The 27,273-nt window shown below is 61.0% G+C and overlaps 1 protein-coding gene across 4 annotated transcripts in view; it reads left to right on the plus strand.

Annotated features, from left to right (window-relative positions):
• Positions 1–27,273, plus strand: part of VAV2 (vav guanine nucleotide exchange factor 2) — a 162,956-nt gene that overhangs the window by 61,340 nt on the left and 74,343 nt on the right. For all 4 annotated transcript variants that reach the window (XR_008424394.1, XM_053908505.1, XM_053908507.1 and 1 more), the window contains exon 3: positions 23,178–23,236. Coding sequence is in view for 3 of the 4 variants with exons in the window: in XM_053908505.1 (XP_053764480.1) it covers positions 23,178–23,236 (59 nt within the window). In the remaining variant the exon portion in view is untranslated. The remainder of the gene's footprint in view (positions 1–23,177; positions 23,237–27,273) is intronic.

Here is a 27,273-nt window from a genome sequence, read left to right on the forward strand (position 1 = left end):
TCCTAGAAGATCCTCCACAGATCTGGTTCCTACAGCAGCTGCCCGGGGAGGCCCCAGCGGTATTCGGGGGTCCCTCTGGGCTCAGATGGAGTGAAGCGGCTTCTGCCTTGGCGGGGCGCTCCGGTCCCGTGGCTTGCTGCTGGCCGCGTTGGTGGCCTTTGGTGACAGAGCTTCAGTGTCCTCTGTGGGTCAGTTACAGCAGGCCCGGGCCTGGCCGTGGCTGGCGCTGTGTCAGCAGTGTCCCCTCGGGCAAGGTCACCTTTGCCTTGGCAGCCCCTGTGTCCTCCTGGGGGGCCGTGAACTCTACAGGCTGTGGCTCCCGAGCCAGCGGGGTGGGAGGGATAGAGTGGGGGATGGGCGAGACGACCCCCCGGGGCCTCCAGCCGTCCCGCTTCCCAGAACTCAGCCCAGGTCCCTCCCGGCACGAGGCCCCACAGAGCCCTGCCAGGCACATCGGGCAGGGGTCCCGGCACCGACTCCCCATCTGCCCCCGTCCCCGCTCTGCCCGGCACGTACTGCCCATCGTGGGGGGGGGGGGGCCCAGAGGGACTCAGTGAGGACCAGCATCGGGACAGCGGGCTCCTGGTTCAGACACACCCCCGGGCCGGTGACCTTCCCTGGACGGACGGTGGAGTGGGGCCGGTAGGATGCGGTCCCCCTTTCCCGTCGATCCCGCTCTACCGAATGTCACCACCGCGGCTGGTGTCACCACGGCTACCGTCGCTGCCACCACGACTGCCACTGCCAGTGTCACGGCGGCCACCACTGCCCACGCCGCCACCGTTCCTGCTCATCTGGACACGGCGGCCTGGGTGGCAAGGGAGGGCCGCACGGAACGCTCCGTCCAGCGCCGTGCGGGTGGTAACTCCGGGGGGCTGTGCGGGCGCCCCGCTTCTTAACTTCCCTCCTTCACAGAACCGAGAAGGGTTTCCCGAGGGCCGAGCTGGGCCCGGCCCTGGTGTCCGCGCCCGGTGGCCTCCGAACCCGACCCCGTGTGGCCCCGTCTCTGGCTCCTCCCCTCCGTCCGGCCTGTGCCGTGGTCCTGGGCCCCTGTCCTCCGCGCCTGGGGTCTCGCTCAGGCCCGGAGACCCGGGACGGACGTCCACGCGGGACGTCTGGCCGCCCTCCGGTCGGGCCCCGCGTCGGGCGGGGGGAAGCGCTGGGAACCGGGAAGAGTCAAAGGCTGCCTTTTCGGGACCCCGGGGCCGACTCACCGAGTGACCTTGGGCAAGTGGCTTAATCCCCGTGGGAGTGTGTGTTTATAGACCGCGATGCGAGCCTTCTCCAAAGGTGTCCGTGTTCCCTGCCCGCCTCAGCCTCCGCCACGTTTGCAAAATAAACAGTGGCCTGTTTGTGTTCAGGGGACACTCCCAGCTCTCAGTCCGCTTGCCCTGCTCACCAGCCAGACTGCGCGGCCCCTTCACTCACCCTGGGCCTGCCTCCCGGTCCCACCCGAGCTCTCCCCTAGCCGGGCCCTCACACAGCGTCTCCCTTCTTCCCCCGCCCTCCCTCCCCTCCCCTCCCCTTCCCTCCACCCCACCCCTGCATTCTCCTCACCCTCCCCTGCATCCCTCCCTTCCACATCACCCCTGCATCCTCCCCAACATTTCTCCCCTCTACCCCACCCCTGCATCCTTCCCCACCCTCCCGTCCCTCCCCTCCACCCCTCCCCTCCACCCTCCCCTCCACCTATCCCCTCCACCTCACCCCTGCATCCTCCCCAACATTCCTCCCCTCTACCCCACCCCTGCATCCTTCCCCACCCTCCCGTCCCTCCCCTCCACCCATCCCCTCCACCCCACGCCTGCATCCTCCCCACCCTCCCTCCTCCCCCCCTCCCCTGTATCCCTCCTGTTTACCCCACGCCTCTGTCCTCCCCGGGCATTCTCTCCCAGCCCTCCCCTGCATCTGTCCTCTCCATCCTGTCCTCCTCCTCTGTACCACCACCCCTTGCTCCCTGCACTGGCTCCCTGCTGGTCCTCCCTGTATCTCCCTGCTGCTACTCCCGGGCCCTGAGTGGGGGGGTGCAGCCCACTTACAGCATGGCTATGGCTCCCCTTCTTAAGGCCACAGGGATCTCCTCCTGCCTCTTTGTTTTGCTTCTGCTGTGGCTCCTGGCCCCCGAGAAGCCGAGTCCTGGTGTGAGGTATGGGCACTGCTTCCAGAATGTTCTCCACTGATGGTAGGACCAACAGCCTTTGGCCCTCTGGGCCACCCGCATGGAGCTCACGGGCACGCTGACCACGGGGGAGGTCTTAGGGAGTGGGCTGGTGGGTCCAGACCCCAGGAGGTGGCTGGTGGTCCCGGGGTGCCCCCTTGCAGGGACTGCCTGGGGTCCTGCTGGGGTCCCTCATCCTGCTGGTGAACTTCTTTTCAGACTGGAAAATGTCCAGACGGGTATTAGGGGATCTGAATATTTTTGTGCTTTGGATAGAAGAGATGGGAGGTCTTTGCCGACTGGGGAGGACAAGGGGCCAGCGGGGAGGAGGGCGAGGCCGCTGAAGCAGGAGACCCTGTAAAAGTGGAGGGACAAGTGGGGTGCCGTCTCTCTGGTACAGGAGCCCAGGCAGGGGCGCGGCTCAGCTCCCAGCATCCCCTCGCTCCGCCGCCCCGTCCCCGGCACGTGGCCTCCACCTCGCGGTGCAGGATGGTTGCTCAACCTCTGCCATTGCATGCACCTTCTGTGCCGTGCGTCAGGGAAGAAAAAGGGTGCGGTGGCGCTTTTGCTGGAAGCGCAGGGGTCTTCCTCACGGCCTCGCGTCCTCACCTGCTGTCCAGAACGCATTTCCGAGGCCGCACCTTGCAGCGTGGACGGAAGTGGAGTCTTTACCCAGGCAGCCGAGGGCCCACCTGAACTCGTCTTCCGTGAAGAGGGAGAAGGGCTGTGGGGGGCAGTGCTGGCCGGTGTCTTTGCCACGGGTGGGGACAGTTACACTCCTGTAGAATAGAATTTTTCCCATTAGAATTTTTTCCCTGCTTTTCTCGAAGGGAAGACACCACGTCAGGAGCTGGGAAACCACACTGTTCACACTGCTGGGCTTGTTTGCCTGTATCGCTCCTCGAAATGGTGCGAGGTGGGGACCCGCAGCCCCTTGGCACAGACGGGGAGCCCGAGGCAGAGAGCGCCCCGTGTGGTCGTGCAGGGGTGGATTCAAGGCCAGGCTTGCCTGACTCCACGGAAGGAGCCGCTGCCTGGGCTCCTGGCTTTGGCTCACGGCCTGCTTCATCCCCTAAAACCTCGGCCTGTGCCCAGAGCTCCGTGGACGCACGGGGCTCCTCAGGCCTCCCACGGGCGTCCGCGCCTGCCATGGCTCTCGGGGGCGCCCTCCCCGCGAATGCACGCCCAGCTGCCGCTCATGAGCCGCAGAGCACCCCCCCCCCCACCAGGCTGGCAGCTCCTTCGGCTGCAGAGATGATAATTTGCGGGGCCGTCCCAGGAGTGGCCCCTCTGGGTCACATATTATTCACAGACAATACTAATATTCCAGCTCAGGCTCTTTGGCAGAGGCCGCCGGGTCGATGCCCGGCCTTGCATCGATAGTAACATTGGAAGCTTCGGTAAAGCGCTGTCACGTCTGGAAAGCCTGATGAGGTTTAACGGGGACAGGAAAGAAACATTTTTTCTAAATGAAATGCCTTATAAACAGATGTCTGTGCCTTAGCGCCTCGGGGACGCTCTGGGTGTCATATTCCCGAACCCCTTTGGTCCTCGTTGCGTCCGAAGAGGTGAGGGCTGTAGTTGTTCCCATCTCCCGGATGAGGAACCGAGGCCAGGAGATGGAAAGCCGACTTCTCCAGGGTCCCGGGGCATCCGTTCCAGGCTTTTCCGGCCCCTGGTCTGTGCCCTTGCCTCTCTGGGCCTTGACTTCCCAAGTTGAGGGCAGAGTGTGGGTGATGGTGCTGCTCCTTCTGGCCCGCAGTCCAGGCCCCCCTGACCTCACCGGGGGAAGGTCGGAGGTGAGAAGAATTCTCCTGGGGGCCGTGGCTCTCAGGCTCGCCCCCCTGCTTGGGGCCGGCAGGGACTTGCCCGGAACGCACCGCAGTTAAATGCGGGTGACAGTCTCCTTCCTGAGCAACTCACCATCTCGCCAGGGCCCCGCAGCCTTTTACTGGGCAAGGGGTCACTTTTGTTTCTCTGGGGGTGGGGCAGAGAGGAGGGACGGTTAAATTGTGCACACCTACAATTGATCTCACTAATGGCGCCTCTCTGGGTCTGGAAATCAGATGTTAAGTACCTCGAAGCCAGCTGATGGGACGGCGCCCTTGGAACGAATCAATTAGCTCAGGCTCGTGATACCAATTGGGGACAATCCGGGTTTGTTCAGCTTTGACGCTCCAGAGGACGCCGGTCTCCTCTTGCTGCCGAAAGCCTGGGACACCAGGGAAGCCCGCCCTCGCCTCGCACGCGGACGCAGTGGTTTCTGCAGAGGCCGCTCCGGGAGACCCCGAGGGACACGGGAGGAGGGACAGTGCGTCCCTGGCCTTTGTTCAAGAGCCAGCGCGCAGGGAGGCGGGGGTGCGGTGGTGTGTGTTCATTCGCGGCGGCCGCTTCGTGGCGCGGTAAGAGACACTGAGGCGAGGTGCGCCCTCCCGCCCCGTCGAAGTGCGCAGTGGGGCGGCCTCGAGCACCTCCATGCCCTGCAGCCCTCACTGCCGTCCACGGGAGAAGAACCAGACCCGGGCGGTAGTTACGGTGGTAAAAGCTGGTATCTCGGGACTATGGAAATAAATAGTGGGCAAGAGACCTCAGCGTAGCACCGGGCTCAACCCCGAGTACAGCACGGGCGGCTGGGGAGTTAGAGCCTGGGAGCAGGTGGGGTTGGGGATAGAAAATCGCCAAGAGACATCGGAGCCCAGCCAGGGGACCAGACGTCACCCGGGGGATCGTAGGGCTTGAGGGCCCCGTCCATACGTTCAGGGTGTCTCCCCCTCCTGGGGAGGGGACCCCATGATGTGCTCATCCCAACTCAGCGGAGAACCAGAGGCACAGAGGGGTGAGTGGCCTGCGGGTGGCACAGCCAGGACCCGAGCCCAGGTGTGACCGTGCTCCCCCTGGGGCCGATCCGAATAATCGGATAGTAGAATAACGGGGGGGTGGGGTCCACACCTCACCGACTTCCCTTCTGCCTGGTCTCTGGGGGAGCCGCAAGGGTGCACTGTCCATTCTCTGCCTCCGAGGGTCTCTCATTGTTTCCGTCCAGGACCGGGTGGCAGGAGGCAGCCTTCCTCTCTAGGCTGCGTCTGGGGCCCATCCCGGGTGGGAGCTGGGGGTCCCTGGTGGGAGCTGGGGGTCCCGGGTAGGGACAGAGCATCCATCGCCCCCACACCCAGGATGACCTTGGGCTTTCGTATCTGCTCTGGCCTCAGTCCCCTCGTCTTCCAGTGAGGGCTCAGCCCACCCCCAGGGGCTTATGGGGACTTCAGGGGATTGAGGACAGCCCCCTTGCCTGTGCTGAGTACGGTCACGGTGCTGCGGGCTTGACCAAGGGATGTGGACCCTCTTGGCATCTCCCGGGACATAGGTGGGGCGTATGTGTGTGTCTGGGGCTGGCACTGGGGTCTGGTGGGGCCGGGGCTGCTGGCTGGCAGTCGCTATTGTTAGAGAGGTGTGTTCATAGGACCCAGAGAGTTCCCTGGGCCCAGATGTCCACATCTCTGAAATCCTGGCTTCTTCCCCGGCGCCCCCTCCCTGGGAACGGTGGGTGGGTGGGCTCCGAGCAGCTGAGGCCTGCTTTGTTCCCCGTTCAGGGGGCCTGTGGGGGCCTCACCGTCCCGCCCCCACGCTGTCCCTGGGGCGTGTTATTTATGCTTCCAGGCAATTAGTTTCTGCAGGGAATCCTCTGTGGGACGGAGAGGTCACTTCCCGCAGAAGGGCGGCAGATGGGCCCGCCCCCGCCCCCACCCAAAGGAGGGCGTGACTTCACGGACAGGGCCCTGCTGTCCTTGGCCCCAGCCAAGGTGGCTACCGGCTGGCTCTCTCCTGAGTGTGCCTGAGCCCCAGCGACCCCCTTTGTGTTGAGCCTCCCCCCGCCCTTCCCAGGTGCTGGGGAAGAGAAGGATGGGCCTCAGGGTCCTTAGCATCTGCCTTGGTGGCCCCCATCATCCGTGCTCCCCCCAGTCCCTGCTGGAGCCCACCCTCTGTGTGACCTGGGGAAGAAAGGCTTGTTCTCAGCACTCAGCCCCTAAATTGGTCTCTGCGGTTTTTACTTTTGTTTGCTTTTGTTTTTAAACTCAGGAACAATGGCATCCCACTGTTTGGACTGTAGCCTTTCTTTCTCTTTTCTTTCTTTCTTTTCTTTCTTTCTTTCTTTCTTTCTTTCTTTCTTTCTTTCTTTTCTTTCTTTCTTTCTTTCTTTCTTTCTTTCTTTCTTTCTTTCTTTCTTTCTTTCTTTCTTTCTTTCCTGCTTTTGAGAGCGGGCACAGGGTAGGGAAGGGGCAGAGAGAGAGAGGGAGAGAGAGAGAATCCCAAGTAGGCTCGCGATGTCAGCACAGAGCCCAACACGTGAGGCTCAAACGCACCGTGAGATCGTGACCTGAGCCGAAATCAAGAGCTGGACGCTCAGCCGACTGAGCCACCCAGGGGCCCCGACCTTTGCATTTAGAAAACCTGACCACATCCCCGCACTGCCCCTTGCCCCAAGCCACGTGGCTCAGAGACCCCAGGAGATCTCCTGGAGTGTTTGCATGAAAACAGGCTCTGTATTTGGACAGTCCACCTCTCTAGGTGACTGAAAGCTACTCACGGATCCACTGGGTTCTGGACAGCGTGTTGCCAGCTTTTCCGATAAATGCAGTACGTGCTGCACCCCGGGAGCCGAGCTGGCTCCTCCCCAATTCCCATGGGCGTCCAGGGTCCTTGCCTCCAGTAGGAGACTCGGGATCTGCACCAGCCAGACACTCGGGCCTTGCAGACCCCGACCCAGGGCCCGGGCCGAGCGGCGAGAGAGGATGCCACACGGTGTCTTTGCATCTGGCACTGCCTTTTGCCTGCAGTCAGGCCTGAGCTGGGTCCCGGCCAGAGTGCGGACAGGGTTTGAGTCCTGGATTCGCTGCTTTCTAGCTGGGTGACCGCAGGCCATTTATCACCCTCACTGCATGTGACTCAACCGTGCTAAGGGGGCTAGCCAGTGCCCTCTCCACGGGAAGCCAGGGGGTTAGCAGGGAGCCCCATCCTGTGTGTTTTCCTCCCGATTCCCCCTTCTGGCCAAGGTGGTGCTGGGACACGGGGATCCCGTGCGGGTGTTGGCCTGAGGTGGGCAGTGGCCTGGCTGCTGGCTGCCAGGATGGGGCCCCGATTTATTTCTGCATCTTCTAGGAGCCCGTGCAGGTAGTTCGGGGCCTGTTAGGACTCAGCATAGCACTGGCCCGTCTGTTCATTCAGCCGGCCTGGCGTCTCCTGGTGGCGGGCAAGCCCTGGGCCGATGTGTCAAGTGTGGGCCTGGGGGCCGCTGCCTCCCCTGGGTTCCGAGGGCCCATCCCGGGAAGGGGAGCCTCCGTGCCAGGCGGCAGGAAGGCAGGATGCAGATAACTGGTTCGGTCAGGGTCCCGGGCCCCCGTGGCCTTGTGAGCACAGCAACTCTGGAGGCAGTGACCTGGCCCTTCTGGGTCTTGTCATCTCCGCAAGGGGTCGTTACCGCGCCCACCTGGGCAGGCGGGTGGCTTGGAGATGGAGCGGGTCCGCTCGGTATGTGGGGGCCAGCAGGGTACTCGGAGGCTGGACAGGTGTCACGGTCTCTTCCACCCCACAGAGCCGTAGGTCAGCCTTGTGTTGGGTCCCTGTGCCACGCCAGGTCGGGCCCGCGTGGGGCACATGCTTGCTTGCACCTCTGGGCTGCTGGCGGACCACGAAGGCCCTTTGTCTCTGAGCCGTCAGGTGGCTGTGGGGCACAGGGCGTGGAGGAGACACGGGGGGACGTCACCTGTCGCTCACGGGCCGTGCCTCAGGAGGAGGGCCGTCCCAGGTTGCACCTCAGCTGCACCCCAGTTAAACGTTTAAACGAATAAAGCCAGTTAAACATTTCTGGAGTTTCTAGATTCAAAGCTGGAGGGTGTTTGTTTTTTTTTAAGGTAAACTTCTAATGAAGTATCCTGCTTGCACAGGAAAAGGCGTCTGTCCTCGGTGGACGCTTGGTGACCTGTCACTATGTAACCTCCCCCCCACCCCCCCCTTCCCCCGTACAGGGTGGTGGCTGCAGGAGTCCGTCCACTCCGTGTGGTGGGACGACAGCAGGGGCGGTCAGCCCCCCAGGGAGGGGCTGAGGAGCACTTTGCAGGAGGCTGAGGTCGGACCGGGACGGGGTAGGGGGGCACTCCTGGCCAAGGGGACAGGAGGCACGGGTCCAGTGCAGCAAAAGGCAGGTGCACGGAGGAGGTGCGGAACCCGCTTGGGCTCATTTGGTGCCTCCGTGAGCCCCCCTGCTGGCTGGGTCGTGTGTGTACACGCGCACGTGCACGTGTGTGTCTGTGTGTGTGTGCTTGGCTTGGCTTGGTTTGGCTTGATTACTTGTGCCCTGAAAGCTTCCCCTTCATTTTGAATTCTCTTTCCTCATCCGTGCCAGCTGCTAGAACCCGTTTAAGCACGTGGGCCTCAGGTGAGGGCTTGGGGTGTGCTTGACCTTTGGAGGAGCACTGGCCCGGGAAGTCTTCTCTGATCACCCGTGCGGTGCCAGCACCGGTGCCTTACATACCCCCGGTGACGGGGTGCTCACTACCCAGACTGCAGCCTGCGCCCCTGACGGACTGCTCCGACAGAGCCCGAACTTGCATCGTGCACGGCGGCCCCCGCCGGGCCAGTCGGCTGAGTGGGTTGCTCTTGGCTCCACGTTATTCCGATATGTTCCTCTTAATTTTTGAGTGCCTGAGCGTCCGCAGCTGGTCCACAGCTGGCTCTGAGCTCCCCCCCCCCCACCCCGCTGACTCTGCCAGATCCTCTCCCCCTTCGTGTTGTTCGCACCCGTTAGCCCCGAGCCAGCTGCCCCACGGGGCAGGGGCACACCGTCTCCCTGCTTGATGTCTCTGGGTCTCACCAGCCATTGGACTTTGTGCAGAGTGACATTATCAATCAGGAGGGCTCTTTTCGAATCATTAGGGGAGCATAACATGAGCAAATGATAAAGGGCCCCTCTGCTCGAGGAGTGTTGTGTGGGAGGTCAGGGCTTTTGCGGGGTCAGGGACCGTCCCCTCCCTACCACGACTCGGGGAAGGATCCACAGGGTTCAGAGGGGTGAGGGCGCAGGGACGGTGCTGAGGGAGATGGTCCTGGCGAAGGAGGGTCACCCCGGCGTGGGGCGGATGTGGGGACGCTGCTCAAACTCAGGGTGCCAGGAGCCTCCGGGAAAAGCCGAGTCGATGTTCAGGGTCGTGGTGATGTGCCGTCCCGTCCCGTTCCTGGGCAGCGCTCTCCTGGTCTGTCTGGGCCTCGGCCGTCACCTCTTTGGGACCCCTGCCTCGGTGGCTGACCGCCCTCTGCCGCTGGGGGGTCCCCAGGGCCCCCGAGTGTCGCCTTGTGGCGTTCTCTCCCTGAACATTTAGGAGCCCATCCTCTCTGAGGGGCCGAGCGTCCTCAACCCTGGCACTGGGGCCTGTGACTGTCAGCCTCGGATGGGCGCCCGGGTCTGGCGTGACCAGTCACCACAGCTGGGGGGCTTGCAACAGAAATTGCTTCTCCCCAGTTCTGGGGCTGGAAGTCCCCCCCGCCCACCGGAGGTCACAGGACCGCTCCCTCTGGAGGCTCCTGGGTGGGGGGTTCTGCCTGCCCCTCCCGGCTCCCGGCCGCTCTCGGCACTCCGGGCTGCGTCTGCTCCCTCCCCCCCTCGTCTCTGCCTCTCCTCTTCGCCTCTCCTCTTCTCCCTGTGACTCTTGTGTCCTTTCTCATAAGGACACCAGTCACGTTGGATGAAGGGCTCACCCTACTCCGGAATGACTTCATCCTGATTGTGCCCGCAATCGTCCTTTTCCCAAATAAGGCCACTGCTTGAGTCGGGGAAGGACGTGAGTTTTGGGGACCCTCAAACCTTCGTTGGCTGCAGTGGCAGTACATTCGGGTGACCCGTCTTTTGTGTCAGGCACTGACAGGCTGCCCCTCGGGGGCCCTGAAGACGGAGCGGACGGGGTGCTTGGGCTTGGGGAGCCCGCACTCTTGGGCTGAGCGGGGGTGCAGGATGCATGGGCTGTCCTCGTGGCGGGGTGCCCCAGGAGGGCCTCGCCCTGGGTGTCTCTTCCATGCCACATCCTGTTCCTCCCTCGTGACCTTTCTTGCCTTCCCGTGACCTCCAAGGTGAAGTCCGGGCCCCTTAGCTGGTCGTGTGCAATCCAAGCCCGGCCCCATCCACCCGCACCCCTACCCACCCTCTGGTCCTAGGGAGGTCGTCGGAGAACGGCCGGGTCTCTTTCCTGCCTTCTCCCTCCCCCGTGCTCCCAGCTGTGGGTCCTGCGGGGGCCCCTCGTCTCCACCTGCGTCTCCACTGGAGCCTCCTGGGAACTTGTTGAAGGAGAATCTCGAGCCTTAGAGGCCCGAGCCGTGGCGTGGACCCATGGAGCTGGTGCAGAGAACCGCGTCCCCCGGCGGTGTTCCCCAGGGCCGCTGCGTTGTGGGTTGTGCTCGTGAGACCCAGAACACATTTACAAGGGTCTTTTCATGAGTCGGCAGGCAAGGGCTTGGTCCCGCGAGGGCTCTGTCCCACCGTGTTCTGGAGCCCGCATCTTGGTGGTGCTTTGACGGACGTAATTCTTCCAGCTGTGTCAAGGACGGGAGAAGCCGGGCTGCCTGGCTCGGTCACTCTGGGCCGTGGGCCTGGACAGGCTGCTGGCTCTCTCTGGGCTGCTTGGTGACCAGGGTGAACCTCCTCTGCCTGGGATCCCGTCAGGTCCCCACACTACATCTCGTCATCATGTCCCCTGGGGCGCCTCTGGGCTGTGACAGGTGGAAACCCCCATTTTTAATTTAATTATTTTTATTTTTATTTTTTTATGTTGTATTTTATATTTGAGAGAGGGAGAGTGACAGAGCATGAGCAGGAGAGGGACAGAGAGAGAGAGGGAGACACAGAATCCAAAGCAGGCTCCAGGCTCCGAGCTGTCAGCACAGAGCCCGATGCGGGGCTTGAACTCGTAAACCACGAGATCGTGACCTGAGCCACTCAGGCGCCCCCCTTTTTCTTTAAGCATTTAAAAAATAAAAAAAAAATTAATATTTTTATTTACTTTTGAGAAAGAGAGAGAGACGGAGTGTGAGCAGGGGAGGGACAGAGAGAGAGAAGGAGGTGAGCAGGGGAGGGACAGAGAGAGAGAGGGAGACACAGAATCCAAAGCAGGCTCCAGGCTGCGAGCTGTCAGCACAGAGCCCGATGCGGGGCTTGAACTCGTAAACCACGAGATCGTGACCTGAGCCACTCAGGCGCCCCCCTTTTTCTTTAAGCATTTAAAAAATAAAAAAAAAAATTAATATTTTTATTTACTTTTGAGAAAGAGAGAGAGACGGAGTGTGAGCAGGGGAGGGACAGAGAGAGAGAAGGAGGTGAGCAGGGGAGGGACAGAGAGAGAGAGGGAGACACAGAATCCAAAGCAGGCTCCAGGCTGCGAGCTGTCAGCACAGAGCCCGATGCGGGGCTTGAACTCGTAAACCACGAGATCGTGACCTGAGCCACTCAGGCGCCCCCCTTTTTCTTTAAGCATTTAAAAAATAAAAAAAAAATTAATATTTTTATTTACTTTTGAGAAAGAGAGAGAGACGGAGTGTGAGCAGGGGAGGGACAGAGAGAGAGAAGGAGGTGAGCAGGGGAGGGACAGAGAGAGAGAGGGAGACACAGAATCCAAAGCAGGCTCCAGGCTGCGAGCTGTCAGCACAGAGCCCGACGCGGGGCTTGAACTTGTAAACCATGAGATCATGACCTGAGCTGAAGTCAGACGATTGACTGAGCCACCCAGGCGCTCCTAAATTTTTTTTTGTTTTATCTCTCTTTTTAATTTTAAAGACAACACTCCTGCTGGAAAGGTCTCCTTGTGGTTGGTGCCCAGTGAGGGGCAGAGGTGCCCAGAGCCCATGTGGGGCAGCAGGTGGGTCTGTCCCCTGCTGTCCTCCCCAGGCCACATCACTCTGCTTTCTCCCCCGCCTCGGACTGGCCCGCTTCTTACGTGTGCTCTCCCCTGTGGTCACAGAGAATCTGTTCTGGGCGAAAGGCACGTTTGAACCCTACCCTTAGGTAGGAGAAACTCCAGGGGGCGACTGGGGCGGGAAGTCCCTCGATGGGCCAGGATTAAGCCAAACTCCTTTTCTCGGAAGCAGCCTGGAGCTTTGTCTGTGGCTGTTTTCCATCTGTTTCTGGAAACACAGTGCACAAAAGGAAAAATCACTTTAGACTTTTTCCTGGTGAGGGCTAGCATCGCACAAATCGGGTGTCTGGGCCCGACGCAGTCACATTCTTGGGCCGATACGGCTTTAGAAAGGAGAGGGTGCTGTGCAGGGCCAGGTGCTGAGGGCACGGCAGGGCCCTGGGGCCACCCCCGAGGCCGTGCTGTGGGAAGGTTGCCCTCATTTATGATGAGTCCACTGTGCATGTGCTGGCATTCACCAGCCCGTCACCCAGCTGACCCCGTTCATCCCTCAGGTTGACCTCCTCCGGGGAGCCTTCCCTGATGCCCCCCTCAGTTAGGCCCTTCGCCCCACCGGCTCATCCGTCCTGTGCCCTAAAGCATTGAGGACACAGCGGGTCCTGTGAGCTCCAGGAAGCCACGTCTGGCCTCTCCTCCGCAGGGCTCAGTACCTAGATGCTCACTGAATGCTACTGAACACACAGGTGAGCAAATGAGAACCGTCCTCAGGGTACTCGTCCCCACGTTACAGGTCAGGGCCCGGGTCCCCAAGGGTTTTAGGGCGCTGCCGAGATCTCGGGGACAGTCTGCAGCTGGGTGCGAGCTGGGGTTAGTGATGCCAAGCTGGCTCTCTGTACCCCCTGGAAGGCGGTGCCACGGGGTGCCCTGGGATGGGACGGGCAGGCACCTGGCTCCAAGACGGGGGAGACCCCCCCCCACCTGAATCCTCATGATTCGAGCAGAGCAAGGTGCGTGGTCCCCACCCAGCCGTCGGCTGCCCTGCTGGCCCTTCCCCACCCGCCCCGCCCCTGGGGCCGCTGGCCCAGGTGCGGACTCCTGCCACGGGCGGTGAGAAGTCCCCCGAGGTGTGGCTTCCTGGAGATTGTACCGGGACCGGTGGGGGGGCAGGGGCCGCCTCTCCAGGGTTGCGTCCGTCCACGGGGGCTGTTGCCGTGACAGACCAGGCGGCTGCAACAGCAGGCATGTATCTCCCGCGTGTCTGGAGGCCTGGCGCCTGATCAGGAAGGTGCCGGCACGGTCGGGTTCCCGTGGGGGCCTCTTCCTGGCTGGCGGGTGGGGGCCCTCTCCCTGCAAGCTCACAGGCAGGGACAGAGAGATCGTGCCTCTGTGTCACTTCCAGCAGGGACACCGACCCCGCCCTTGGGGGCCCCACCCCTGTCCCTCCCGCTCGCCCCCAAATACGCCACCTCCTAAGCCCTCCCCCTGGGGTTAGGGCTTCAACGTAGGAATTTGGGGGAACACGTTGAGTTCATAGCAAAGGTCGGCCTCTGTGTAGAGACAGCCACAGAGGGGCCGGATGACAGTGAGGTCAGGGTGCAGCCACAGGCTGTGGATTCATGTGGTCTCCTCACCACGTGGGGCTCTGTGGCCCCCACTTCCCAGGTGGGGAGACCGACTCCGTTCCGTTCCGTGGCCGGGGATGGCAGAACTCTTTCTGATGCTCAGTCCCGGCAGATCTTTCCGGAAACACCCACAGCGTGTCACAGCTGTGAAAATGCCCAGTTTGCAGCTTGTCCCGTCACGTCCGTGGCCGCTGTGGTGTGGATGCTGTTCCTGATCCGGCCTGAGCCCCGTTCCCCTCCTTCCGAGCTCAGTGGAGATGCTCGCCCGCCTTCCCCGGGCGCTGCCGGGAGGGTCCTGACGCCCCGGGGCCGCGCCCCCCTCTGCCGTCAGCCCGCGGGGTGCAGGGTGCTGGAGGTGCTCCCAGGCGCTCCGGCCCAGCCCCGGAGGAAGCGAGCTGGCAGAGACAGTCCCCTTACTCGGTGCGCTGAGGTCATACTCGCACTTAGTAACGGAGTTAACCAAGTCATCGCTCTAGAGATAAGTGTGTGCGTTGGAAAATTATCGCCGCGGTGCGAGAGGTACGGGTTTTGTTCCTCTTTCCGTTACGATGGCCATTAATCAGGGAAGGCAGTGGCGCATCCTGAAGCCCGTCGGCCCCCTCCAGGTAATGGCTGCTGTCCCCTCTTCCCCGTTAACAAGCCGGGGTTGACGGATGGTGGGGGCCCAGACCGGAGTGGCTGAGCCAGAAGTGCTGCGGGAGGGGGTTCCGGGGTGAGGCCCAGACGGGAGACTGAGGCTGTTCTTCTGGATGCTTCCTTCTTAGGCGCGGTGAGCACAACTCAGCCATCCGAGGTCTTGGCCATATCTGCCACTGTGGACAGGGGACCACTTTGATCCTCTGGTTTTGACAAGGGGCACAGGAGCACTGACTGCCTTGGGTGGTTGAGGATTGAGTGAGGCAGCAGGGGAACTTCGGACTGAGCCCCGTGCTGGGCTCACGGCGGTCGGGGCTTAGGCTCCTGGTCAAGAATCAGTCTCAAAAACAAGACTCGGGCTCAAAGTTAGGCTTCAGGTTCATGGTCAGGGCTCAGGCTTGCGTTAGCATCGGCTCATTCAGGCAGGTTCTGGGGAGTAGTACTGTGTTCCGAGCACTGCTCCTGAGCTATGGCGGAGTGGGATGGCCAGGTTGGCGAGTAAACACTTGAGAATGCGGATCCCAGCCTGTGGGGGCTGTGGCTTGGCATCCCTTGGGGTTGTACCTGGAGGACTGTCCCCATCCCAGCCCCCAGCTGTCCCCGGGGCTGGTCGTGGGCACCCTGAGGAATCCGTTCCTTGTGTCTGGCAGATCGTTATTTATTTATTTTTTTTAAAAATTTTTTTTAATTTTTTTTAATGTTTTTTATTTATTTTTGAGACAGACAGAGCATGAACGGGGGAGGGGCAGAGAGAGAGGGAGACACAGAACCGGAAGCAGGCTCCAGGCTCCGAGCCATCAGCCCAGAGCCCGACGCGGGGCTCGAACCCGCGGACCGCGAGATCGTGACCTGAGCCGAAGCCGGACGCCCAACCGACTGAGCCACCCATAGCAGATCTTTAAATCCAAGGCGGGAGGCAGGTCACTTCTCGGTGAGAGAACGCGGAAGGTGCTCAGAAAGGGCCGAGTCGGAGAGACAGGTTCAGTCCTGGACCCGCCGCTATGGTTGTGTCGGGGCCTCAGTTTCCTCATCTGGGAAATGGGGAAGATGGCCCTGACCCCACACCACTGGGGTGGAGCCCAAGGTTGGACGCGATCAGTGGAAGAGGCAGAGAGGCTGGCGTGGGCTGACGGGGCACAGGGACCCGCTCAGGCGCGGGCTGTGGAGACGCCTGCTCTCTGACCCTCGGCTCGCCGTCTCTGCTGCAAGGAAGAGGGCTAGGAAGCGTGTGGCCAGAGCCTTTCAGACAGGGCGAGGTTTCCACGTGGGGCTGGGGCTCCCTCCTGCCCCGCCCTGTGGTGTCTGTAATGCCGTTGGCATCTGAAGCCCTGGGCCGTGGGGATTTTTGCACCTTCGGGTGGTGATTCACAGCACTGGGCAGCTGGTTCGTGGCCCCTCCTCGGATCAGAGGGGAGATGTGGTGCCGCTTGTCTGTCGGAGGCGCCTCCTATGTTTTGACGCACCCTTGTCCCACCTCTTACCTGTCTGGCCGGGGAGAGGAGGCGGTCGGTGCTCTCCCGCGGCTGCAGTGGGCGTGCATTCACAGGTGACCGGTGGCCCACCCCGCCAGCTCCCGGAAGCCCCCGTCGTGGCTGGGGGGGCTCGCTGGCCTCCGTGGAACTGCAGGGCCCCCCTTGATCCCGGCCGCCGCTGTCAGCCCACGTCCGGAGCCGTCCTTTCCGGGGCAGGGCTGGGCCAGAGAGTGGGGGCAGGGGGGGCCCAGACGAGCCGAGTCTGTCTCAGGTCGCTGCTTGTCTGCCTCGAACCCCCGGGGCCTCAGTGACTCCTCCGTAAAATGGGGGGGGGGGTAGAGCAGAAGTGTCTCGTGGAGGGCTTGGGGGGATAAAATGAAACGGACCTGGTAGAGACCCAGATACCAGCTCTAGTTGTTAATGGAGCCGTGTCAGGGAGGCCAAGAGCCTGGAGCTCCAGAGGGATCTCGTGAAAGTTCGTGGGGGGCCCTCGCAGGTCACCTGCAACCTCCTGGCTGGGTTTAGGTTTCCCATTTGGGCCGGGTGGCCACTGCGCCTTTTCCACCCAGGATTTTAAGTTTCCCCGACTGGTTCCTGCATATCTTCCTGGTCAGGCACAGCTGAAGTTCACGCCGTCTCCCAGCCCGGTGACCACAGAGCATTTGACTGATGTCACGGATCAGGGACAGTAGACAGTCAGTGCTCAGAGGGACTCTGGAGACCTCGAGGTCTCGGTGTTTCCCCGGGTGGGCTCGAGTCTCTCCTTGCATGTGCTGGATCTTTCTGGCAGGCAGAGCTGGCTCAGAGCACCGCCTGTCAGCAGAGAGAGCTTCAGAGGCCGCCTCTGGCTTGAGCAGGAGAGAGCGCTGCGTTTGATTAGTGACGTGTGGCAAGCATTTGCCGCCTCCTACGTATCGTGTTCCCCCTTATTCCGTAGATGGGGACACTGAGGCTCAAGTAGTCAGTGGCGGGTTTAAGACTTAACCCCCGCCTCTGGCATTTTGTCCTGGTTTGTGGCTCTCTGCCCCGTACCCACGATTACAAGTTAATTAGAACAACTTCTCTAACTTGCCCGGCGCAAGTCGGCGCTCAATGTGTGAGTCCCATTAGCATCATTCGTTCAGTTCGTAGCTACTCTGGGCATCGGCTCCTACAGAGTCCAGGATCCAGGGCTGCTGGTTCCTGAGGCTCAGGACGGCCTCTGCCGCTTGCTTGTGAGGTCTCCATCCTCCCGTGAGCACAGGACGTGCAGCTAGATTGGGGGTTTGTTTCGAGTCGTGCGGAAGCCTCAGTTCGAGCCCAGGAAAGAGGAGAGGGCCGGTGCCGCAGTGTCCACAGACTCTGCCTCTCTGTCCTGTCTCTCCTAAAACTCGCTTTTGAGCTCCGACCCTCTTTCTAGCACGGCCAGACCCTCCTTCCGTGCGTTCCCCTCCGAAGTTGCCGCCTTTCACCGGCTCCCGTGAGTGGCGCTTTTCGTTCTGCCGCTTGGGCGTCTTGGGGCCTGCGGCCCGGCTCACCCCTGTCCCCTGCGCGCACTCGGCCCCTTGCAGGAAAGCTGTGTCGGCTGCTGTGCGGGACGCAGCGGCTGACAGGCGGCCGTGTTTCCCGTCTGCTTTGGTTTGTCTGGCTGCTCCGGGCGGGGGGGCGGGGGGGGGGGGTGTTGCAAAGCCTGACTACGGGGTTTGTGACGAATCACACCCCAGCGGCCGCTCCTCATCCTGAAGGCAGCAGCGCTGAGTTTGTTCTGACCTTGCTGTCCATGTGAACACAGGAAAAACCAGAAGGGCGACGGCGGGGCCGAGCGGGGCGGCGGGGGGAGGGGGGACGCAATTCATGACGATTTGCTTCTGCATATGCAGCAGCGTTAGCCGCAGATTTCCCAGGCAGATAGGGGAGTTTCCGGGGCAACGTGTTTAAATGAGGTTCGCAGTCTTGCCGTTTGGCTCCGTTGAGCCGTGTGTGTGCGTGTGTCTGCGTGTGTTTCCAGATGTGTGGTAATGGCTGATAAGGAAGGCCTGCGGGCTTGAGCCTGGTCTGTGCGATTCCTGCTTATTGACTCCTAATGACAGCAAGTGCCTTGGGGCCAGGAAGCCCTCCTGACCAGTACGGGCTTTGCGAGCGAGCTGGGTGTGACGGGCACAGACGTCCGCCAGCTCTCGCCCACCTCGTCGTCGGCACGAAGAAGCCCCGGGTCCCTCTTAAAGGCCGGCTCGCATCCGTCTTTGTTGTCCTTCTGGATCCTTCCTGCCCGTGCTTCTTCATCGAGGACCTCGGGGAACCTAGGTGGCCTTGCTGGGTGCCACCTCGCAGTGCCAGCTGAATGCTAGCCGTGACACGGTCCCCGTACTGTGGTTCCTGAGCGTCCCGTTCGTATCGCCTTCCCGTGGCACTGATGCGTCTGTTCTCCTGTTTCGTGGCGTAGGCGTTTGTCAGCTCTGCAAACTACTTTTTTATGGTACGTGTTAGCGTGTCAGCCTTTATTCCGAGGGGTATTGATTCTCACGCTTGCAGAGAAACAGCGTTTCCACATAAAGAGCTCATACCCTGGAGGACTTGTGTCTTTTACGTTCGGGATAATAGAAGACTTGAAAGCAGAAAACAAACACGGAAAACCTTGGCTCACGTTTTGAGTCCCAGTGGAAAAGGGAGGTGTGGTGGAGGCTCGCCCGGGAGACAGCAAACCTTCAGGGAAGTTCCGGGTGGGCAGAGCGTGTTCACACGTGCGTGTGTGTGCGTGTGTGTGTCTGTGTGGTCTCTGCCCCAGGAAGGCCTTCAGGGACCCGGCTGATGGAGGCCTCACCACCTTTAACGTGGGCACTGTGAGGTTGCCCGGAGGCGGGAGGTTTCGTGAGCCAGGCCCGCAAGCGGCCCCCTTGACGTCTGCTCCCATCCACTGCGTGGCCCTCGGGAACCGCAGGAGAGGCTGGCAAGTGTCCAGCCAGGCTCCAAAGGAGGGCTATGAGGTCTTGTGCCCAGCTGCAGGCTCCGGCGGGGTGGTGGAGGCGCAGGTTTGGGTCATGTGGATGTAGGTTTGGTTCCTGAATCGGCCACTTATTGCTGGGTGACCTGGGACAAGATCCTTATTCAGTCCAGTCCCCAAGGTCTGTCTCTAATAATGGGGAGTTGGGGGAAGGGAAGAACACATACGGGAATGATGTTTGTGTCGTGCGTATCTTAGTGCACAGTATATACTAAGTGCTCAAGAAGTGGTAGCTCGTGTTCTGACATTTAAGAGGTGGGAATAGGGAGGCAGGTTCTCTTTGGGTCCTTTGCTGCTGATCCTGTCTGTCCATCTACCCGTGTGTCCACCCATCCATCCATCCATCCATCCATCCACATACCCAGTTTATCCTCATCCACCCATCCATCCCCAGACCCATCCATCTACCCATCCACCCATCCATTCACCCACGTACGCATCCATTCATCTACACACCCATCCATTCACCCATGCACCCATCCATCTATCCACGCACCCACACATCTACCCATGCACCCATCCATCTACCCTCAGACCCATCTATTCATCTACACACCCATCCATCTATCCACGCACCCACACATCTACCCATGCACCCATCCATCTACCCTCAGACCCATCTATTCATCTACACACCCATCCATCTATCCACACACCCACACATCCACCCATCCACCCATCCATTCACCCATTCACCCATCCATTCATTCACACACCCATCCATTCATCTACACATCCATCCGTTCATCTACACACCCATCCGTTCACCCATGTACCCATCCATTCATTCACACACCCATCCATTCATCTACACACCCATCCATTCACCCATGCACCCATCCATCTATCCACACATCCACACATCTACCCATCCATTCGCCCACACACCCATCCATACGTGTGTGCGCCCATCCATTTATCCCCGCACCCATATCCCCAGACATCCTTTGAGCATTCTAAGGTCATTCTGTGTCTCAAGCCCGTCATATAAACTCAGTAGTGGGCTGCAGTTTTTCTCACCCATGAAGTGAAGAAGCAATTCAGAGCCTGGTTTTGAAGGTCAGATGTGATGCTAGCCCCAAAAGAGCTTGGAAAAAGCTTCATGAGGGACATGAGCTGTGTCAGGTGCCCAGAAGGCCTGAAGAGAGCTGGAGTAGCCGTGGGCATCCTCAGCAGAGGGCATAGCCCGCCAGGTTGTGTTCCTGTGCACCCTTGGAACCTTCTGCTGTGACCCCCTGCCCCGCCCTGGGCACACCTTCCTTGGCCCCAGTGAAGTGGTCGGTGATCGCTGAGCCCAAAGGCTTGAGCCGGTTGTGGACGGGGAGGAGGGGAAGCCGTTCCATTCATTAACAGAGGCAGGCGAGAAGTGGAGATAAAAGTTGGGAAAATGTCATCCTTTGACATTTACGTTTTCAGGAGAGCTGGAGGGGCCGTGGGCTGGGAGGTGTTTGATCATCGCCCAGCCCCTCCGTCCCGGGACGGGGCCGCCGGCCAGGGGCGCTGTGGGGCCCACGCAGGCTCCTTGCTCCCCTGCAGGGAGGTGCGTCCTGCGCCCTGTCTTTCCCCGGGGGGCTGCCGCCACCCCTCGTCTGACCCCACGACTGTCTCGGGAGGCCCCACGCCTGCTCCCGGCAGCCCCTGCCCTCGGTCACTGCAGTGGGGGTCCCTGCGGTGGGCTCCCCCCCGCAAAGCACTCCTGTTTCTGCACAGATGCCAGCAGGGAGCACGCAGCCCAGGCAGACCCAGGACCAGGGCACCTCCGGGAGAGATGTTGACCCTGGCTCGACGGGAACCCAGAGCCGAGTCCCTCACAACTGCCGATGACAGATTCCAGCCTGGAGCAGAGTGTCTGTGGGCTCGGGGCGGAGAAGCCACTGTGTCTTCTGCTGGGACGGTGGGCGCGTGGACACATCAGAGACCTGTCCCCTGGCTTTGGCTCGCTCCCCTGCGGCAGCCCCTCCACGCCTGGGGCTCCCTCTGTATGGGGCAGAGGCTTTGTGCTAACTCCAGGTCAGGAGACGGGTTCCGTCTCCTGGGCCAGGGCTGACCGATGGCTGCCGAGCGTGGGATCTGCCAGGAGGACTCTGGCCCCTGTCCGGCCGGCTGGGGAGGAGTGCGGCAGGGGATTAACAACGTCAGCCGTGGAGGTGTGGGAGCGGGTGGCTTGTGCCCCCGAACCCTTCAAGCTCTGCCATTCATTCCTAGCTTCTAGCAAATAACCGTAAGCACATAGCAATAATGCTTTACGTTTTGTTCTCCCTGAACGCCTGGAGCTCTCACGAGCTGAGAGTAACAGCCAGAGCCAGGAGGCTCATTACTCGCGAAACACCCTTGGAGCACACGGGCGCGGGGCCGTGGCCGGGCCAGCCGAGTCCTCTCTGGGGAGGCACAGAAGGACCCCGACGTTCTGCAGTTTCCTGACTCCCACGGCCCGGCCCCTCAAGCGTGGCCACCTCCGGGAAGACCCCTCACAGCACTTACCTCGTTGGCCGAGGTCGCGGACTGAGCAAAGGGGCTTTCTGTACGGCTTGGGTTTTTCCCTCCCGTTCAGAAAATTGCAGCTAAAACAAGTCTGTGAAATGCGTCTCAGCTGGGGGCTTTAGGCAAGAGACCTTGCCTCAGTTTCCCAGGCTCCCAAATGTGCATAGCAGGCCTGGCCGGGTAGGGTGAGGATTCCCCAGGACGGTGCCCGTAAAAGGCCCAATGGGCTCGCTTCCTGGGGCAGCCGGCAGCCGGCAGGGGTGTGCGTGGCTTTAGCCGGTGGTCATCGTGGGCCATGTTCATGGGCCCTGTCGCCAGACACACACAGACTGTACCCACGCACACACACACTGTACCCACGCACACACACACACACACACACACACACACACATAGGCGGGCCCATGCACGCTTACACAAGGAAGCCTCAAAGCCCAGGCTTGCGTCTGCTTCATCAGCATGTGACGTCTGGCACAGCAGGTGCCCCGTGAATTCTGTAACGAATCGTGAGCAGCTCCATGCGTTTTATTTTATTTTACTTTTATTTTATCTTATTTTATTTTATTTATTTTTAATTAACCAATTTATTTTTTTAACGTTCACTTATTTTTTGAGAGAGAGATACAGTGTGAGCAGGAGAGGGGCAGAGAGGGGGAGACCCAGAATCCGAAGCAGGCTCCAGGCTCCGAGCTGTCCGCACAGAGCCCGACGCGGGGCTCGAACTCACAAACCGTGAGATCATGACCTGAGCCGAAGTCGGACGCTTAACCGACCGAGCCACCCAGGTGCCCCGTGGTTTTTTTTTATTTGTTTAAAAATATTTATTTATTTTTGACAGAGAGAGAGTGAGAGAGAGCGCACACAAGCAGGAGGGGCAGAGAGAGAGGGAGACAGAGGATCCCAAGCAGGCTCTGTGCTGAGAACAGAGACCCTGACGCAGGGCTCGAACTCACAGACCGCAAAATCACGACCTGAGCCGAAGTCAGATACCTAACTGACTGAGCCACCCAGGCGCCCCTCATGCGTTTTATACTCTGTGCTCCGGGGCGGCCACTCCCCTCTCTCTGCCTCAGTTTCCCCGTAACCCTCTGTGGAGCCTCATGCCTGCTTGCTGCCTGTTGGGTGTAACTGTGTTGGGGCTTCTGAGGCTGGGGGACAGGCGGGCCCCATGTGTCTGGAGGGGGCTGCCTGGGGCACAGGGCAGGACGGGTGTGGCCGGGGGCAGCCAAGAAGGAACGGCCACTGCTCATGGTTCAGCACTTGAGAACCTCTGCCCTGACAAGCACGTTGGTCTGGGGAGATAGCGCTCGGATCCCCTCATGCGGGCTGAGCCTGGTTCCGTTCGCCCTGACCCTTTGAGGGGGCCAGGCATCAGTTTAGAAGGTCAGATGGAGGGAGGAGGGGCCAAAGGGGAGGGAGCACCGCGTCAGCGCTGCGCCCCAAGCTGCCGTGTAACTTCGGGCAAGTCGCTTGACTTCTCTGGACCTCTCCCAATCTCTGAACTGGGTCAGCACCTACTGGGAACATGCTGTGAATCATTCGGTAGCTTCCAGAACAGCAGCATGGGATGAGCACTTTGTAAGCGTGATGCCCCTTAGGACTGTCAGCGGCCCCGACGAGGTCAGCCCCGCCCCGTGTGGGTGAGGACGCAGCCCTGCCTGGGGTTAGTAGCTGGCGCCCGGAGGGCGGAACCGGTGAGCCCGGCCCCGCTCCTCCGCACGGCCCTCGGCGAACCTTAGTGCGAACACATCTTGTGCCATGCGCAACATAGGTATCCAGCCCGCAAACGTTACACCGTGTGTGTGGGAGTGTTCTTTTGCCAAGACGAGATGTGCTTAGTGAACAGCTCTCTGTGCACAATACCCTTCGTTGTGGTTCTGCGATGACTTCCTGGTTTCTCGTGGAATGACAGAAGCGTCTTTCTGGTCTCCCCAGGTCATCTCTGCCGTGTCCAGACTCTCCCTGCACCACGTGGCCCAGAACAAAGGGATCAGGTGAGCTCATCGGCGCTGACGAGTGCCGCCCTCTCGTCCTCCCCGCCACCCGCGTGCCTGGCCTCAGATATTAGAGTTTTCAGCAGATATCCTCAGCCCGTGGCCTTATCATGAATTTTCAACGTGGTCTCGTGTCGCCTGTTGGCAACAGGAAGGGGCGGTGGCAGGGGGCGGGGTGGGGGGGGCCCTCCGCTTCCCACCAGGGAGATCTTGCACGCGTGTTCGACTGATGGCTGCGAAATCCCTTTCGATTTCGGTAATAAGATCAGCAAATTAATCCTTTCACAGATCATTGCCTACCTAAGCACACTCCCCACGCATCACAACCCGGGGGGGGGGGCTCTGCCGTGAGGGTGGAGACCCGTCCCGCGGGGTGGGGGGGCCTCAAGTCCCTGGGTTGGACTTCTCACTCCCGGTTTTACTGCTTTCAAAGCTCAGCCTCAGAGAATCCTGTCACCCCTGCGGTTTGGCCTCTGGTCCCCGACACGGGACTGGGCACGCAGGCAGCCGGGACAGGGGAGGGCAGCCCCAGTGAGATTCTGGCCCACAGGCATGGGGTCAGGGAGACGTCTAAATGGGGATCAGGTTCCAGGTCGGGTGGGGACAAGCAGAGGACGTGCCCTTCCTCAGTGTCCCTGGAGGACATGGGCCCAAAGGGTGGGGATGAGAGGTTTGGGAACCCGAAACAGCCCCATCTGAGGGTGGAGGGCCGTGGGGTCACGCCTGGGTGCCAGCGACATCGTGAGGGTGGTCTCTACGGGAGGGACTTCCAGCAGCTGTGTGGCCTGAGTCTGGGGTCCCAGGACCAGGCCAGCCCGGCCGCCCCTTGGTGGGGCTGTTTGCACAGATTCAGAGAGTCACCGGGACAGATGCAAAGGTTAGGGCCCCCCCCATCACTGGAATGTCATTTGTTGTATTGTCAGAGAGAGAGTCCTTTGAACTGGGGGTTTTTGTTTTTTGTTGTAAGTCAGAGACAGGATAGGCTCTTCAAAAATGCCTCTAGACTCTCCGCTGAATGCATACAAAAGGGCATCTATAACACGTTTAGGGTAACGCCATAAGACAAGGCTCACACCCTGGGACACCAGTGACACCTGGACGCCCCCCCCCCCCCCAGCATCACCCGCTGGTATTCAGGGTCGCTTCTGTGAGGTCCGCAGCAGGGACAGTTCAAAACCGCTAACTCAGAGTACGTGTGGTATTTCTGGATAGGAAGGAGCACGTAGGTTTGGTGTTTCGGCTTTTTTCTGGAAACGATCATCTGTCGGCTCTCCCGCTGGCGGCCCTCCCGCTAGCCCGAGCCGCCACGGGTGTTGCTGTCGCACTTCCAGTGTGTTTCTCGCCTGGACGCGTGTCTGCGTGCCCACGTGGGCGCGAGTGACGTCCGTGCACTTGGTCGCGTCATTTGCTCGTTGACGGAAGGCTAGAGCCTGATCTCTTCTCTGTATCCATTTGGAGCCCGGTTACATCCGGGGGCATGCGGACCCGCCTGGCTTTGCCCTGGACGGGCCACCCTGCTGCCTTCCAGGCTCTCCGTGCCCGTGCCTCCAGAGCCCGAGGCCGAGTTAACCCTTCAGGGCACCGGGAGGAGGAGGAAGTGAGGGGTAGGGGGGAGGCATTTGCAGCGCAAGAAAGGTCAGGGCCTCCCCCCCCCCCCCCCCACCTCCGTGGACCGGCACCCTCTGCAGAGAGAGCTCCCGCCTCTCACCTGCGCGCCCTCCTGCCCTCGTGGCCCCGGGACGGTGGGGCTGCCTGGGCACAGCACGCCGAGTCCCCCGCACAGGCTGGGATTCCCACAGGTGACTGGGGATTCTGGGAACCACCGGTGCTCTGCAGCTCCTGTGAATTTAGGAGCAATTTCACAGCGTTACTCATTTCCTGAGGTTTCGGCTTGGCCAGACCCTTTCCCTTTTTGAAAAGCCAGCCACCAAGCCCGCAGCCCTGAAGAGCGTCTTCCCCGTTTGTTTCGTGGCTGGATAGGAGCCCAGCGTGCTCCTTTAGAAAAATGATCATTTTTACAGCCGTTGCACTTTGCATAATGAGCTGATTTTCCGTAAAAGCCCCGATTATACTTCTCAGAGGCTGATGAATAGGGGACTTAATCTGAGGGCCCCACCCTGGGGCCGGCCGGAGGACCAGAAGTGAGGTTGGGGTGGGGGGGGGGGGGGGCGCGTGCAAGGCCTTGTCACAGCCAGAGCTGGCCGTCCAGAGTGAGGAACGTCCCGTGGGGGGTCATCACCGGATGGGGGGCAGAGGAAAGGGCAAAGGGCAGAACTCTCCCTGTTACTGAAGCCGGCAGGTGAGGCCAAGGAACCCCCAGCCCACGAAGGTCACCTCTGCCAGCCACCTGCTCGCCCAGTGGCCTTACGCAGGGATGTTCTTGGGGCCTCTGTCTCTTCTTCTGTAGCTGGGAAGGGTCCCCTGCTGGGCAGAGTCACCGTGAGCCTACTCACTGCATGGCACCTGACACCCCGTGGATGCCCAAGGCGCTGGCCGGGGTGGTGGGCTGACAGGGGGCCCCCAAAAGCTACACCCCCCCCCTCCTGGCTCCTGGCCCTAATGTGACAGGGAAGGGGTTCTCTGCAGGTGCAATCAGGTTGTTATAGATGTGATTATATCGTAAGGAAAAGAGGGGGGCAGGAGGGTGGGAGCAGAGCAAGGAGACGAGACGACAGAGCAGAGGTTGGGGCAATGTGGCCACAAGCCGAGGAATGCTGGGGTCTTAGGGAAAGGCAAGGAGCTGCCAGGCCACGAAGGGGGGCGTGGCCACTGCCACCGGCCCCGTGGCTCCCCCAGCACACTGCCTCCTGCCTGTTCTTGTGACCCCACAACTCTGCTTTTGAAGGTTAATATAGGCTGCCTGGGGGTCCTCATGCTTGGTCTTTTCCTCCAGTCTGAGAGACCCCAGACCCATTTGAGGGGGGCTGTCCCGTGGGCAGGCTGCAGGGTGGCTGGGTGGGTGGGGCAGGGACAGGGGTGGGAGAGACGCGTCTGCCCCCAGGCCCCAGTGAGCTGGGACGTCCTTTTTCAATTTCAAGTGAATTCTCAGAATGTCAGACACACCGGATCCAAATCTGAGCGCGGGAAAGTGTTCTGGAACTGCAAAGAAGTCCCTCTTGTCCCGTCGCTGGCTGCAGAGGACCTGTCCTTGGTCTTCCTGCGTCAGGGGAACGGGGAGTGAGCCTTCACCCCGGATGCTCTCCTGGGTTGCAGACATAAGGCGAAGGAGCTCGGGCGGGGGTCAGCCTTGCTGCCCGAGGGGTCTCCCGAGGGCGTGTCCTGTCTTGGCCTGAAGCCAGCGTCTCTGTGGGATGGTGGGGGATCCTGTGCACCCTGTGTTTCTAGGGAGGAGAGGCAGGACCTCCCTCCATCCTCGAAGGGGCTCCTCCCCAAGTAATGGTCCTGTCCTGCCGCGGGGCTCCCTGTGTCGGTGACGTCGGCCGTGGCTCTCTCGGGCACAGTCCCCAGCTCTCTCCGCTGTCCCCCTCCCTGCCGATGTCCCTTTCTTATCTGGTGCCACCTGGCTAATTCCAGGTGACGGGACTGTGCACGAGAGAGGCTCGGATGGAAAGCGGCGATTTTCACATGCTTATAGCTCATTCTGTGGCAAGATGGTTTTAATGGTCCCACCTGGTGACACCAGGCACCTGGCCACTTGTCGTCAGTGGAGAGCCGCGTTCCTCTCCTTTCTTGATGACCGCGGGGCTGGCACCGTTGCGTTGGCCGTGGGGGAGTCATCGGAAGACACGAGACTCCTTCCCGAGAGGGGCTCCCATGAGGCCACCTGTGGGCTGTTGGGGGTCTCGGATGCACCCGGCCTCCCCTGGCGGCTCGGTCCGGCTGGTGCCTGCCCCGCACCCCGTGCCCCACTCGTCCCTCCCGCCAGGGTGAGCGAGGTCGTCGGTCGGTGTCACGTGCAGAACCCCAGCCTGGCCTGGTTGCTGCCTCACTCCCCGCATCTGCCGGGGCCGCTGCTCAGGTCTCCAGGCTTCAGCCGAATGAGCCGTGTCAGTGCGCGCGTGTGTGTGTGTGCACGT

The sequence above is a fragment of the Panthera pardus genome, unplaced genomic scaffold (assembly GCF_024362965.1).
Source record: "Panthera pardus isolate Hobbes unplaced genomic scaffold, ASM2436296v1 HiC_scaffold_20, whole genome shotgun sequence".
Lineage (NCBI taxonomy): Eukaryota > Metazoa > Chordata > Mammalia > Carnivora > Felidae > Panthera > Panthera pardus.